We start from the raw sequence: 15,437 nt of genomic DNA on the forward strand, positions 1-15,437 counted from the left end.
AGTGAAGCACCAGTAAAGCACCAGTGTAGAACCATATGTGGTGCTATAGTGGTGCTATATGGCCCCTATATGGTTCTACACAGGTGCTTCACCGGTGCTATATGGCACTAAAAATGGTTCTTCTATGATTACGATCCAAAGCAACAGTTTTGGTGCTATAGCACCGTTTGTTTTTTTAGAGTGGAACCTCAACTGATCCAATCAGTTCTCAATGGACGAATTCAAGTCCCGCCCTACTCGTTTCAGAAGTCATTTTACTCATATATACACTCACCTAAAGGATTATTAGGAACACTTTACTAATACTGTGTTTGACCCCCTTTCGCCTTCAGAACTGCCTTAATTCTACGTGGCATTGATGGTGCTCAAAGCATTCTTTAGAAACGTTGGCCCATATTGATAGGATAGCATCTTGCAGTTAATGGAGATTTGTGGGATGCACATCCAGGGCACGAAGCTCCCATTCCACCACATCCCAAAGATGCTCTATTGGGTTGAGATCCGGTGACTGTGGGGGCCATTTTGGTACAGTGAACTCATTATCATGTTCAAGAAACCAATCTGAAATGATTCGAGCTTTGTGACATGGTGCATTATCCTGCTGGAAGTAGCCATCAGAGAAGGGGTACATGGTGGTCATAAAGGGATGGACATGGTCAGAAACAATGCTCAGGTAGGCCCTGGCATTTAAACGATGCCCAATTGGCACTAAGGGGCCTAAAATGTGCCAAGTAAACATCCCCCACACCATTACACCACCAGCCTGCACAGTGGTAAAAAGGCATGATGGATCCATGTTTTCATTCTGTTTACGCCAAATTCTGACTCTACCATCTGAATGCTGGCGACCGTATGGGCGTGTCCAGCGACGTGAGAAAGTTAAGAAAAGTTTAACTTTATGCAAATCTCGAGCGACTTTCGGGAGCGACTACCAATGAGAACAAAGCAGTGGAGTTCACGTCATCCTTCTCTCGTCAGTTACTGGCGTGGATGGTACTCATTTGTTTATGACAAGCAGATTTAGAAACGCCTCATTGAAAGAGACGGGCGACACACAGCGATAACGTCGCTGGCTGTCTGAATGAGGGGTAACAAGTGGTTTGTATCAGTCGGCCCATTTCTTCTGACCTTAAGCATCAACAAGGCATTTTGGCCCACAGGACTGCCGCATACTGGATGTTTTTCCCTTTTCACACCATTCTTTGTAAACCCTAGAAATGGTTGTGCGTGAAAATCCCAGTAACTGAGTAGACTGTGAAATACTCCGACCGCCCCGTCAGGAACCAACAACCATGCCATCCTCAAAATTGCTTAAATCACCTTTCTTTCCATTCTGACATTCAGTTTGAAGTTCAGGAGATTGTCTTGACCAGGGCCATGCCCCTAAATGCATTGTAGCAACTGCCATGTGATTGGTTGATTAGATAATTGCATTAATGAGAAATTGAACAGGTGTTCCTAATAATCCTTTAGGTGAGTGTACGACACCACAGGGAAAATAAGACAATCGCTACATCTGTTTTATGGCGACTTTAATAGACAAACCCAACATTGTAGCTTGCAAAACAATTATTTGTGACTAATCGTTTGCAGAATAAAAGGTTTTGTTTACATAATATATGTGTGTGTCTTGTGCATAATAATTATGTATATATAAATACACACACATGCAAGTATACATTTAAGAAATATTTATATATATTTATAAATACATAATATTTACTTTTTTCTGTAAATTATACATGCATGTGTGTGTTTTTATATATACATAATTATATACACAGTACCAGTGTTTCCTCTAGGATTTTTTCCAGCTGTGGCGGCAGGGGGCGCCCATGATGATTATAAATGTACATTATTTTTTTAATGTAAAAAATAGGCTACAGTAAACTAACATGTATTTTTTTATCATTTTCATGCTGTCATTTACTTTTCTTATATATATAGCATATTGCTTTTCTATGTTTGATCTAAACTGTATTTTCTTAAAAAATACGTAAGTTTTATAGCTTCATACGGATCTTTCATTGTAGTTTTAATGTAGTGTGCAAGTTCGTGCTCGTGTTTAGCGTTACAGAGCGGTTGCAAAGTCACGCACAGTCCTATTTGATAATCCGCACCGCTGTGACTGACAGAACACCCGACCACTTAGCCATCCGACATCAGCAGCAATTTTATTCCACAACCAGCCTGTTTGACATAAAGACCCCGACCTGGTCACACCGCAAATCGCGCAGTTAAATAGAAACCTTTAATGCTCTTCGCAGACAGATCTTAAACGCAAAACACGGTGCCATTTAAAAACTGCTACCTATCGGAATCCAGTCGAATTTTGGTCTTGGATATTAGACCCGCAGTTTACTCTCGCCTATTGAGTCCCGACCTGGATCTACAACGCATATAACACGTTAATATTATTACACCCGTTACATCAAATATTAGGAGTTTCACCCGCGGGTACCCCGACCCCGTTGTTTCGTTTGAAAACAGATGAAACAGGCTCATCGTCTGCCTCAAGTTTTTATTACCAACGTCCTTCTCTTTCACGGGAATAATGTAAGTTACAAACAGATTCGACTATTAATGTCTTGCAGTCCCATTTAAGTAGTATTCAGTGTTTAGCCTTTTGTTTTTGGACAAATATCTTATCATTTAATGTGAAACTTTGTGAGGCTCGATCTAAAGCACAGAAGATTGACTGACAGCTGAGGGGTCAGCAGCGCGCTGCGCTTATAGCCTATATTCTGAATAACTAATGTCCAGATAAGTTGATAATATGAGTACAGTGATTACAAATGAATGTCCAAAAAACTCGTAATATGTTAAATCGAAAGTTTAATCATGTCATTTCTCGCAGCCCCGCGCTGCATCCGTGTATATGCGCCTGTGAAAAGCATACGCGTGATGACCTTGTAACTTAAATTACCTTTAATTTATTGCCATACAAATAAAAGTAAAATAACATTCGAAACTGTAAATTGTGTATTTTTTATTTGTGTAAACTTACAATAAAGAGAAAACCTTGTGCTTATTTAAAATCATTAAAAACACAACGTGTTTTCTGCTGCTTTGGTTTAACAGCGCGTCACAAAAAAGAACAGAAACTCAAATACTTTTTTAATTCGTTTTGTCAATCTGATAATAATAACATATTTCGTGTAGGCTTATTTATTTTATTATTATTGCTCAAAACAGAGACGTAGCCTAATCATCATCTGTTGATTTAAATCTATTTGTGCATGAAACTAAACCCATGGAGGAAATTATGATATTTTAGGAGATTTATTTATAAATGAGTGAACAACGCGCAATCCACAAATTTATTTCTTTTAAGACAGCCAGTCTGGCAGGGCGGACATTTCGGTAGCTTTATTTATTTTGCGAGCTGCCGCCGTGGGTTTTGTCTAGAAGGGATACAGAAAATGCCGAAAAGTTTAGTATTAGATTTGGAGGTAGGATTTTTAGGATGAAAACAACGGCTCTGGCTAAATGAGATACAAATACATCCTACAATCCTGTGAAATTTTATGTTTAGGGTTGGGTTTGGGTGAAGGATTAGGATAAAACAGTGCTCATCCGGGGAGATTTTGTTTGCTCTATCCCTTCTATTCACAACCACAGGCGTGGCGGGGATGTTTTAGGCGTGGCGTGCCGCCACGGTTGAATGTATATAGCGGAAACACTGCAGTACACACATGTATGATGTAAAACGATAAGTAGCAATCAATCGTTTTACAGCCCTAATAAACAGCTTAGGATGTTTACATTATAAAGAAATATGCAAGTTTCTATGAGATTCTTAAAGTTGTCCTTTTTGGGACACAAGCAGATCCACTGGCAGATTTTCTCCATATTTTGTGAGCTGGTTTCTGGAAAAAAATGAGGGATTTTGCTGATAGTACTACATTACTGCTAATGATAGTTGTAAACATGATCAAATGAGTAAAAATTTGTAATAAACAGGAAAGGGGCATGACATGTCTAGAAATGTTATGAATGACAGGCATTTGAGTTCTGTGGAATTCATGCAGGTCTGGTCATACAGTGAATATACAAACTGGTGAAAGGTACAACATTTCTCTACACTCTTAGAAAGGATGTGTTCATTTTTACACATCTTTGTGTGTTAAGCTTTTAACACATTGTGTGTAATTTTAACACATTATGTGTCATTTTGTGTTGATTTTGTGTTAAAATATAACACAAGTTGTGTTAAAAGTAACACAAAATGTAAGGTTTCAATAATAACACAATGCATTCAGTGTATTATCCCAAAATCAACACTAATGTGTTGTTTTTAACACATTTGTTCTAGTAAGTAGCATTTTTTTAAAAACTATTAAATGAATAAAAAAATTCAACATTAGACGAGCCACAGAATGATTACATGTTACACAATATATCTGACAGATATCTGTATCTACATTCTAACTAAAGATGGTTACTACAAAACTAACAGGATGGTTTCCTTAGCGCCGAAGACGTCTGTGTCTGTGGTTGGCATTACTATAACCACAAGTGTGAAATTTGGTTTATCTCTACATCTCGTAGTCTAAAGAACAGGAAGTTATGAAAGAAAAGGGGCAGACCAGCACTGATTGGTCAGCAGATTAAGTCAAATCTATCTTGCCGGAAAGCTCATGGTATTTTTATTAAGACCGTTCCTTTTGGTTTAATATTACTTTTAAGACCAAAGAAAAATGCACCTGTGTGCAACAGCAAACACCAAAGCACCCTGACCACTCCCTGCCTTAACCTGTCAAGCATGCAGCAAAACCAGGTCAAGAAAATTTGACTACACGCAGACAGATGCATTATGGTCACTGGTTTGCACTTATTTTGATGACTGATGCATTTCAATCTGCATAATGTAGCATCATATACTGGCACACATTTTGCATCATTGCCTTATGCGAACTGTTTATGTTAATTCTACTGAATTTGTTGGGTGGAGGAGTCAATGGAAACTTCCTTTATCTTCGGTCTCAAGAGGATTTCCCAAATTTGCAATGCATAATTTCCTGTTGCCTGGCTACGAGCTGACATTTGAACTTTAAACAGCATAGAAGAACCGAGTTTAGAGTCTTGAAAACTATTTTAGACAGAATGTAAACATTGCATGGCCTCACAAGAAGTGTCTGAAGGGAATGCTGTATCAGAAACAACAGTATGAGATATTTAACCAACCACAACTAATTATTGGTAAGATTTACAAAGCTCATACAGACAGCATAAATGTATGATTTTGACTTAAAATGCATGCAGCAGGTCAAAATATACATTAAATGCAGGACAAGTCTTATTATTAGAAACCCTCATTGCATAGGTGCTGACACAAGAGATGGTAATGAATGATTTAAATTTTTAAAAACATGGTGGACAACAGCTAGACACACAAGAAACTCCAACATCGCGAAGGTCTGGTAAACCTAGAAAAGGGTCTCTATTTTTGAAAGTATGCTAAAACATTAGCACTGACCTTTTCAAAAAAATAAAGCAAGGAAAGGTTAAAGCCCTTTGGGAAGTGATATACATCTGTTTACAGTCACAATGGACTGCGGCATGTGCTTTTTCTCTACTAAACACAGCCTGAGGAAACTGGGTTTTAAGCCAAATTTCCACTCATGTGGCGTCAGTCCTCAACATGCACAAAATAAACTCTAACAAATACAAACCTCTGTAAAATCTGGATTGAACATAGATGGAAAAAGCTGAAATCTAGCAACTACATTTTTACAATTTCTAAATGAAGTGCTTCTTGACCATGCAAAGATTGGCATCACAATGCTATATTTTGTTGGTAACTGGTTCCTAAAGTGTTGTGTTTCAAGCATGGTCCTGCTTTACAGGATGTTTTGGGTGGTTGCAAAGTGTAACTTTACTGACCCAAATAAGAGCCAATAAATCTTTATGATATTCTTGTCAGTTATCTTAAGATAAATGCTCTCCTAGCTTAAAGTTTTTTTTCAAAATTAGCTCGGTGTTAGAGCATTGCATTAGAAGTGATTATGGGTTTAAACACAGGGATACATACTGATGTAAATATCAGTAATTTTGGCTCCATGTTGTGGACTTACTTTAAACTTTTCATTGCTTCAATGTTTCTCAGAAAGTGAAGTTTATTTGTAATATAAAACATTGCTTTCATGCTGCAACCCTAAATGTTTCCAGTGCAGTCTGCTGACCTCATTATGATTTGAATGAAACAAGAATATAATAAAATATTCACCAAAGACCTAGATGTCAACACTTAAGTAATGCATGACAAACTATTGAAAGTAAGAACAAACACAACAACAGTAGAAGCAGCTAACAACATAAAAACAGCATGCATAATTTATCCATTTAGCCACAGTGATAGTGCACTATCTGGACACGCAAAAGTTAAGTTAAAACCACTTGTTTTTGCAAGTCAATTCAACCAACTATTTTAGGATTTGACTTAAAAAGTTGACATAACTTAAAAAACAAGTTGAAATTGTTTACAGTAATTCGTTAAGTTAAAGTAACATAAAAATATATGTTGATTTGACAAAAAGCTGGATTTTTACAGTGAAACAGCATTAATTAAATTACTGTCATTTAGTTCATTACACTTAATTCAACTCCTCGACATGCACTTGTAATCAAACAAATAAAGGAAAATATCTGTAAATATCACCCTTAAAATAATAAGGCTGCAAAAGCAAAAAGTTAAATACAGAAATAAATAAAGTACATTATTACATCAAGTGATATTCATGTAGAATTGCCAGACTTATTGTGATTAAAACCTTGTTGTGATAATGAAATATTAAAGATTTTGGAACATTTTGAAAGAAAAACACCACACTAACTATTCAAAAGTTTAAGGTTACCATACACTGTAAAAAATAGCAGCATTTTTGTCACCTGAACTTAAAAAAAAATAAGTTTATAAGTTATGTCAACTTTTTTAAGCCAAAACTTAAAATAATAGGTTGAACTAACTTCGCACTGCATTTTTTTTTTACAGTGAACATGTTTAAACCTAAAAAATGAAATAAAGAAAAAGGCCAATAATAGCCCAGGATAGATGGGAACTCTTTTTAATACTGTTTACGCATCTCAGAGTGAGACCTCAAGAAGCTGATGATAAAATGTCGAATGGATATTTATAATCCGCTCCTTTATAATCTTATCATAAACAAAAATGCACACGCATGGTTTCGGGGAGAGAAGTGATAGCTAAAGGAAACTTCAGACGCTGCAAACAACGACAAAGTGCAGGACTTTAAACACATCACGTGTCTTTACGGGATCTTTAAGGTACAGTATATGTGTGAAAGCACACACAGATTCCGGGAAAATCATTGCCAGTGTGAATGAACCAAAAATCAAACAACCATGGACAAATAACGGATGCATTTACGTGTATTTTCCATAATGTCTGTGTGAAAATAGCTTAAGGGACCATGTCAGGGCTCAACGCAAAGATTTTTTTTTCATTGGCCAAGTCGGGCCAGTGGTTCAGGTTTTCACTTGCTCTGCCAAAATACATATACATTTTATTTATCATTTGTTAAGACAATTGGCAATTTTAAATGTAAACTCTAATTCTGAAATTTCACAATAACACGCAAAAGTGTCCACAACAACCAATAAGGTTAATCTCATGACATTGCTAAGAAGTTAACATTTGCTACACTTAAAATGTATCTCGATTTGTAACACTGCATAAGAATAAATACAGACAAATGGCGACAGGCAGAAAATATATATTAATGACTGAGGGTGAAGCAGGCCAGTGACAATACTCACGTTGGCCCCGGGTCATCGGGCTGTCCTTTATGTTGAGCCCTGAGTGTACATTGAAAATGCTAAATTCATAAAACAATTAAAGTTTTGGATGATTTTTAAGTATTTTAAAATGTGGGGGGAAATATTTAATGATATAAACATATATTTTATATATAAAAGCACCTGCTGTCCGATTCTTAAATTTTCTTTGGTGTGTAAGTGTGTATTAGTACATGTTAACGATATGCAAAAGGTACAAACCCCAAAGTAAACATGGCGTGAGTTATCGTAAATCTCCAACGTAAATCTCTTTTCTTGGACTACAACAAACACACGGATTTTTAACAGTTTACTTCCAGGGATTGGTGATGTAGACAAGACCGACATTATCATAATTCCTCCCGCTTTGGACTCACAGCCTGTAAGTTGACTCCTGTTTGCAACGAATCTTTCAAACACGGTAAGAAGCGTCACGTTTCCGGTTGACGTCAGAGGTATTCAGGCCAATCATAACGTAAAGATTAGCTGGCCATTCAGGGACACAGAGCTTTTCAAATCCGTGCGGTTTAGGATTTAAATCTGGAGCAACAAAAATTTATGGTATGCGTAAAATAATGTGTTTTTTAACCATAAACCACACAAAAACATTGTATTATACCAAATACACAAAATAACATTGTTTTTAGCAATGAAATAGGTGCACTGTAAAATGAAGTTAAAGAATTTCAGCTGGTTATGTCAACTTTTCACAAGCCAAAACTTAACATAATAGGTTGAATTGACTTGCCAAACCAAGTTGTTTTAACTCCATGCTGCATTTTTTTTTACAGTGTGTGTAAATATACATTTTGTGTAGTACTTTGTATAACGTTGCTTCATGTATAAGCTTGCTTTCTAAGTTGCACTGTTTGGAGTATGGACTAAGGACTTTAACCCACCACTACAGTTTTGATGGTGTGATGATTAAGATAAATTCTTTTGACAAATGTATTCAAATGTAGTCAATTTTTTAATATTTTTTCAACAATTTTATTTTAGTTTTAAACTTTTGACCAGTGGTAGTAGCGTTAGCCTATATGGTGACATGAAACCTGCAATAAAACGCTTTCAACAAAACACTCTTTAACATAATTTGTGTACAACTTTAGTTTTAGTGTTGCGTGCCTTCTATGTCGATTAAGCGCATAAAAATAATGCAATTTAGCATTTACTCTCTTTCTTGAGAATCGTGATGCTCAGTGTATTGAACAGTATCGTATTTCACCGCGATTTCGCGGCAGCGCTTTTAAATGTCTCACAACAACTGTGTGTCAGTTTCCTGTTTGATTTGAATACATACACAGGTTTGTGTGCTGGGTGATGATAGGTCGCCGCCAGACCTTTGGGGAGGTGCTGTCAGACAGCTCACAGTAAACGGGAGACGAGATTACTTTAGACTGGGGACTCTGCTGCTAGAATGGCCCAGTGGATCGAATAAACCGTTAAGTGCAGAACCAATGAGGAAATCTGCCGCTAGTTAGCGTCCATGGCGAATACCAATCGGCGTTATGGCGCCCTTGAATGGCACTGCGGGAAGAGCACGCCACACGTAGGGTCTTCCCAGATAAAGACAAAATGACGTTGTTTCTCTTTATCGCAAAGTGTCTTGCATACGGCCACATTGTGAGGCGCATTTTCCACACTTTTCCCCGAGTTCCCACCTTTTAGGGGTTCCTGCTCGGAGTGAGAATGGATATGGAGATAGGGAAGTTCACTTCCGATTGGAATTCGCCCCCGGTTGTATCGTCGATGAGTAGCGACGCGCCGTTGCGTTTATTAGTACCGAACATAACAGTTATTATAAATCACACGCGGTGTATTATGAGTATCGAGTATATAAAACCCCATTTCGTATGAACATGCTGCTATTTAGGTGGGGTTGTGGCCTACCTATTTAGTTATTTTTAAAAATGACCAAAAACCACAGGTATTGCATTTATCGTCAGGTTACTTTTCAACTCTGTGCGGTTGTCAAACAACGAATGTCTGCATTCGCTGCGTTACCCATTTACAACGCCAAAACCTTTTATCCTCGCATGGTTAGGGTTTTAAACAGATGAGACTTACATTGTCAAACAGAGATCCAACATTTGCGGTGACCAGTAACACGTCCGTGTGCGACTCCATGGTAAGAAGGACAGTCCGAGGAAAGCGTAATCCCGCTTTATTGGAGGAATAACAAACAAACGGCTTACAGACACGATGAGAAAACTCTGCCTTGCGATGAAGACCTGAAGGCACACGAGCGCGTCGCGCGCATCTCTGTTCGTGCTGTCAGTCTCCCGGTTCACGAGGACACATTCACGTTTAGGCTGTTTCTTTTGGGTTGGTTGGTCAGCGGTGAAGAGTGAAGTCTCCTCCTGTCTTCATGGTAATTGGACTAGGTTTGTAAGCTTATTTAACCCAGCATCAGTAGCTTTGAGTTCATGCGGTGCCAAACTACACACACTACTAGTTGCGCTGCCAGTCTTGATGTTAATGTTATGCTGCACGACTCGCGAAGCTCCGCCCACTTCGTGCGCTGTTGGCCACTGTAATGACGCGTCAAAGTTTCCATCTACTGTATCACAGTTGAGCAATAGTGTATCACAGAGATCCGATCAATACTCACACCCAAATTATACAACTATACGTTAAATTAGTTTGCAGGAGCAAACAGATATAACCAGATAGACTTTATAGTTAACATGCACAACGTGTGTTAATGTGGTTAGAAAAAACTGAAATGTGGAAATAATATGCGTGGCTCACTCAATGTATTGCACATCTGCTCTTTAACTGTAAGCTTTACACTGATGTGCTGTGTACTACTTATTTACCTTTACTTAAACATTCATGCTTAGTTCCCCCACTTATTGAATAATTGATTGACGTAATGTATACTGTACATATGTTTCGCACACTTTTTTTGGCCAAACTTCTTATAACATGATCTGAGAATCTGCAGAGTATCATTATTGTGTGTATTTGATCAGTGACCTAGATAGAGTTAAGCACCATCAGTATCTTTATTATGTGTCAGATTTTGTGTCAGATAACACTTTACTTAAAGGGGTCATCATGACACCTTCTGAAAAGACTGAAATGACACCTTCATCATCATGACATGTGTCATGAACATGAAGGAGATTTTATGACAACAGTCATTAAGTGTCATTTGTTCAATCATGTCATTTTTAATGCAAAGATGAAATTGTTTGTTTAACCAATACATTATAACTTGTCATAAATCTGTCATAAATATGACATAGCAGAATAATTATCAAACTTAAATAGGTTAACATTACATTAAACTGTCATTTAAACGTCATTAAGTGTTAATACTACGTCAAATAATTTTAAATATATCTTAACAAAATGCGACACATCAAAAGACTATACTTTATGTGTGCACAATACATTAAAAACTGACAAATAACAAAGCTCGTTCTTCCTCACACAGAGGGCTCTCTGACATAGAAGAAAAACGAACAAAACATTTAATTAATTAATTTAATGTAATTAACTGTTTTGCCAGCAATATGGACCCAATGCTGCATTGCTTAACCCACTATTGACCTGTTTTTATTTAATTTTAGGTGAATCTGTCTCTAAATGCAATAAAATATAATTTTATCAATTGTAATTATTTTTTTGTTATTATTATTGTTGTTGGATGATTGATTTTATTTACTTCCCCCATTTACTTCCATAGTATTATTTTTTCCTACTATGGAAGTAAATGGGGTCCATGAAAAGTTTGGTACAACCATTTCTCAAAATATCTTCTTTTGTGTTCATCAGAAGAAAGAAATGTATGCGAGTTTGTAACAACATGAGAGTGAGTAAATGATGACAGAATTTTCATTTTTGGGTGAACTATCCCTTTAAACACATGGAGGAAACGTAATGAACTGAAGAATATTCATGACGCTGTTATAAAACTATTTGACAGAGTATTAACACTTATTGACATTTTAATGACAAATTATATTTGTATCACTGTAAAAGTGGTCAGTTATGTTGTCTTGGTAATGTCAAGTTGTCATGACAAGTTATGATGTATTGGTTAATGTCAAGTTGTCATAACAAAGACATCTCAAACAATGTCATCTTTTCATTAAAAATGACATAATTGAATTAATGACACATCGTTCAAAACTGTCTTAAATTAGATTTTTTTAGACTTTGCTCAAAAGCTAATACTTTTCAATTTGCTAGCATTAGTTAACATAAATGTAAACTAACAGCATTTAGGATGTCTTAGTTAATCTAAACTTCATCATTTACTAATTCTAAACATTTTATTTTAAAACATCCGTCAGTGCAGAAGGAACTAACATTCGAACAATTGTAGAGTAGAGTATACTTTATTGTCCTTTACAGGAAATTTGTTTTGGACTCACAGCTGCAGTAGTATACAAACATACACACAGAACACAATAGACAATAATTACAATATAGGAATAAATAAATACAAAAAATAATTAATAAAAATAGAAAAAATAACTACATTTTATCATTTAAAATATTAATAGATACCGGTAAAAATGACTTTTTAAAACGGTTGCTCTTACATAGTGGGACTCTATAACGTTTCCCTGATGGCAGAAGTTGGTACATTGGGAATAAAGCATGATTAGGATCATTCACTATAGATTGTGCATTCTTGAGAACTAATGATTCATAAATTATTTGAAGTGATGTATACTCTCGAACACCAATGATTTTCATTGCAGTTTTAACAAGACGAGCAAGCTGTGACTTCAATTGGACTGAGAGATTACCATACCACGCTTGCATCCCATAATTTAAAAGACTACCCAAGACTGCATAATAAAATAATTGCATAATTCTCTGATTATTAACTAACATATACCAAACAATAATAGATGCTGCAAAAAATATTGTTTGTTGTAAGTTCGTGTAAGCTAATGGGTTAAATAATGTTCATGAATATAACCTTATTGTTTGTTTATTTATTCTTAACTTCATTCCAGCATCTATGGCAATATTCATGGCGACAACTGGTTAATCCATTCACAAGTTAATACATACACATATTGAGGGAGGGGCAATTTGGCATCTCCAATTTACCTAACCTGCATGTTTTTGGCTTGTGGGAGGAAAGCGGAGTATCCGGAGTAAACCCATGCAGACACAGGGTGGACATGCAAACTCCACGCCGAATGGCCACCTGACCAATCCTGGGGCTTGAACCTAGGACAGTGCTACTTACTGGGCAACTGTGTTGCCGCAAGCTTAAGTGTTAAATAGAGCAATGATAGTCTCAGGGTTTCAGGTCAGGGTGAAGCCCGGACTGTCAGCCTGCATGAATGAATGTTTATAATTCATGTTCAGTAAAAGATACTCTGGCAGAACAGCTTGTCTTTTTGGTCCAGCAGTGCTCACATTTCTCCAGTCAAAGACCAATAAGGTCGCAAGATATATAAAAAATACCCAAACAGTCAATAACTGAATGATTTTAATACTTCAAAAAGTTACATATCGACAAAGTTTTAGGTTGATGCAGAAAGAATGGCAAGAAAACAAATGTGTTGCTTTCTCTTTCCCAGAAAGAATGTGAAACCTGTATGCTAGTTATAGCTATAATTGTATGTTTTTTATTATTTACATTTAATTCGATTTACAAATTTAAACCATTATAATATCGTATATTGTATTTTAGCAAGTTATCACATATCATATTTCCTTCAATATCATGCAGCCCTACAGATCAGTGTACAAGTTTTAGATCATACAAGCCTTTAGTCTTTCATTTAATTCAAAACATGCTCCAATATTCTTGTTGAAGTTAGTTTTTCTTTTTGCAAATGTATGTGCAAAACATTGTCATAAACTTGCAGACTGACAGGGAGTGGTTTTTATTTACATATATCACATTTATATGTTTGTACACTCATTGATAATTAAAGCATACCAATGTTAGCCTGGGTTTCCCTATGCTGTGTTAGCCAGGCCAGTGAGCTAACCAGCCCATTCTCATGAAATGCGTATAAATAGCAAAAGTTGTTAATAGTAAAACTGAAAAGTCATGCAATACATATGCCAAATTCCAATTTTGCGTGCATATGATACCCAGACCTTCTTGTCACTTATATGAATCTTTTCGTGTCTTTTTTATTGGTTTCTCTTATTTTTTTAGCATTGTCGCTTTGGTTTGGGGTTAGAGCAAGTTTTTGTTACATAAAATTACATCCTAACCCAAACCCCAATTCTAAAAACATGAAGAAACCTATATGTTAAATTACATCTTAAAGCAAATCCCAAATCTAACCCCAAACCCAAGCGACAATGGTTTAAAAAACAAACGAGAAACCAATAAATAAAGACACTAAAAATGCACCATATAAGTGAATGGGAAGGACTGGCATATCATATGCGTGCAAAATTGGAATTTGGCGCATGTATTGCACGACTTTTCAACTGCCATCAGAAAGGGTTGTTTAGCACACTGGTATACTTTGATTATCAATAAATACTGTACTTAACTTCAGGGTAGTGCACTATATGAACATATTAGGTATTTTGCCCATGTAGTTCATCACAATAATATCACATTTTAATTTTTGATTGTTAAGGACATATTTGTTTACTTTCCCAAAATAAACAATTCAATTTCGGTATTCGGTATGTTAGGTTTCAAGTTGATGTCTAATCGAAAATCAGGAACCTGAAGCAAATCAAGATGAGAAAATGTACACAGCAACAGTATGATGTGGAACAAGTTTATTTATTCTCTCTTGAAGTATCTATATTCATACACACTCAGTAACTGTTTAAAATGTACATTATAGTGGACAACAATTCCCATATGTTGTGTTAAAATTTTTGCATAGTCTTGCAGCTGTATTTCATCTGTTTAGAAAAGACTTGACTTAAAAAAATGATTTGGATCAATACACAACTTCCTATCAAAAGTATATAAATGATCAACAAGGTATTGTCATACTTTATCTCGTATAAAAACTGCACTGAAAACTTTGATTCCTATATTGCTATCTATGAAAAAAAAAAAGTTTTACTTAGCATTCATTCAAGCCTTATTGAGATCATCATATTTGAAAGATTTCAAATCAATTTGGTGTTAGGCTCTTTTCCATTCCATCAATCCTCACAGAAAGGTAACTAAGGTGCTAAAAATAGGAAGCATACAGTATCAACCAACGTCATTGTCATTAATCCCTTAGTGTCAAAGTTTCATAGTTTTAGATCTAGTTAGTTGTATGTATGCAATGCATACATATTCATGCTGCATAGTGTTGTTTAAACATTGAATTCTATGATTTTTATTTGAATTTCCACAACATTTGAAGGACATGACTGTGTTAAGAGATTTCAATCAGCCATCAATCAGCCAATATCATAAGACTCTTATGTGGGGATTTGAGATCTGATAGCAAGGATTAGTGGATGACAAATAAACCTTGTTTACAGTCACAAAAGTTTGAGACGAAAATGATCTATTTCACTATAAAAGGTGTGATTGTTTGTAAAGAGGTATTCTGAATAATTACAGTAGGATTCCCATCTGCAAAGGTCAGTATAACCAATCAAGTCTTTCAAATTAAATTGTATTTTTTTGCAGAAATCCTTCTGCTTTTTTCTCCTGTTAAAAGTATTAAAGTATTAAAAATAAA

At 35.9% G+C, this 15,437-nt stretch overlaps 1 protein-coding gene across 1 annotated transcript in view; it reads right to left on the reverse strand.

Moving 5' to 3' along the window:
* Positions 1 to 10,284, reverse strand: part of inpp5l (inositol polyphosphate-5-phosphatase L) — a 40,500-nt gene extending 30,216 nt beyond the window's left edge. Inside the window, exon 1 of the mRNA XM_065247553.2 lies at positions 9,865 to 10,284. Within this exon, the coding sequence (XP_065103625.1) occupies positions 9,865 to 9,924 (60 nt within the window). The 5' untranslated portion in view covers positions 9,925 to 10,284. The remainder of the gene's footprint in view (positions 1 to 9,864) is intronic.
* Positions 10,285 to 15,437: the final 5,153 nt, after the last annotated feature.

The sequence above is a fragment of the Paramisgurnus dabryanus genome, chromosome 11 (genome assembly GCF_030506205.2).
Source record: "Paramisgurnus dabryanus chromosome 11, PD_genome_1.1, whole genome shotgun sequence".
Classification (NCBI taxonomy): domain Eukaryota; kingdom Metazoa; phylum Chordata; class Actinopteri; order Cypriniformes; family Cobitidae; genus Paramisgurnus; species Paramisgurnus dabryanus.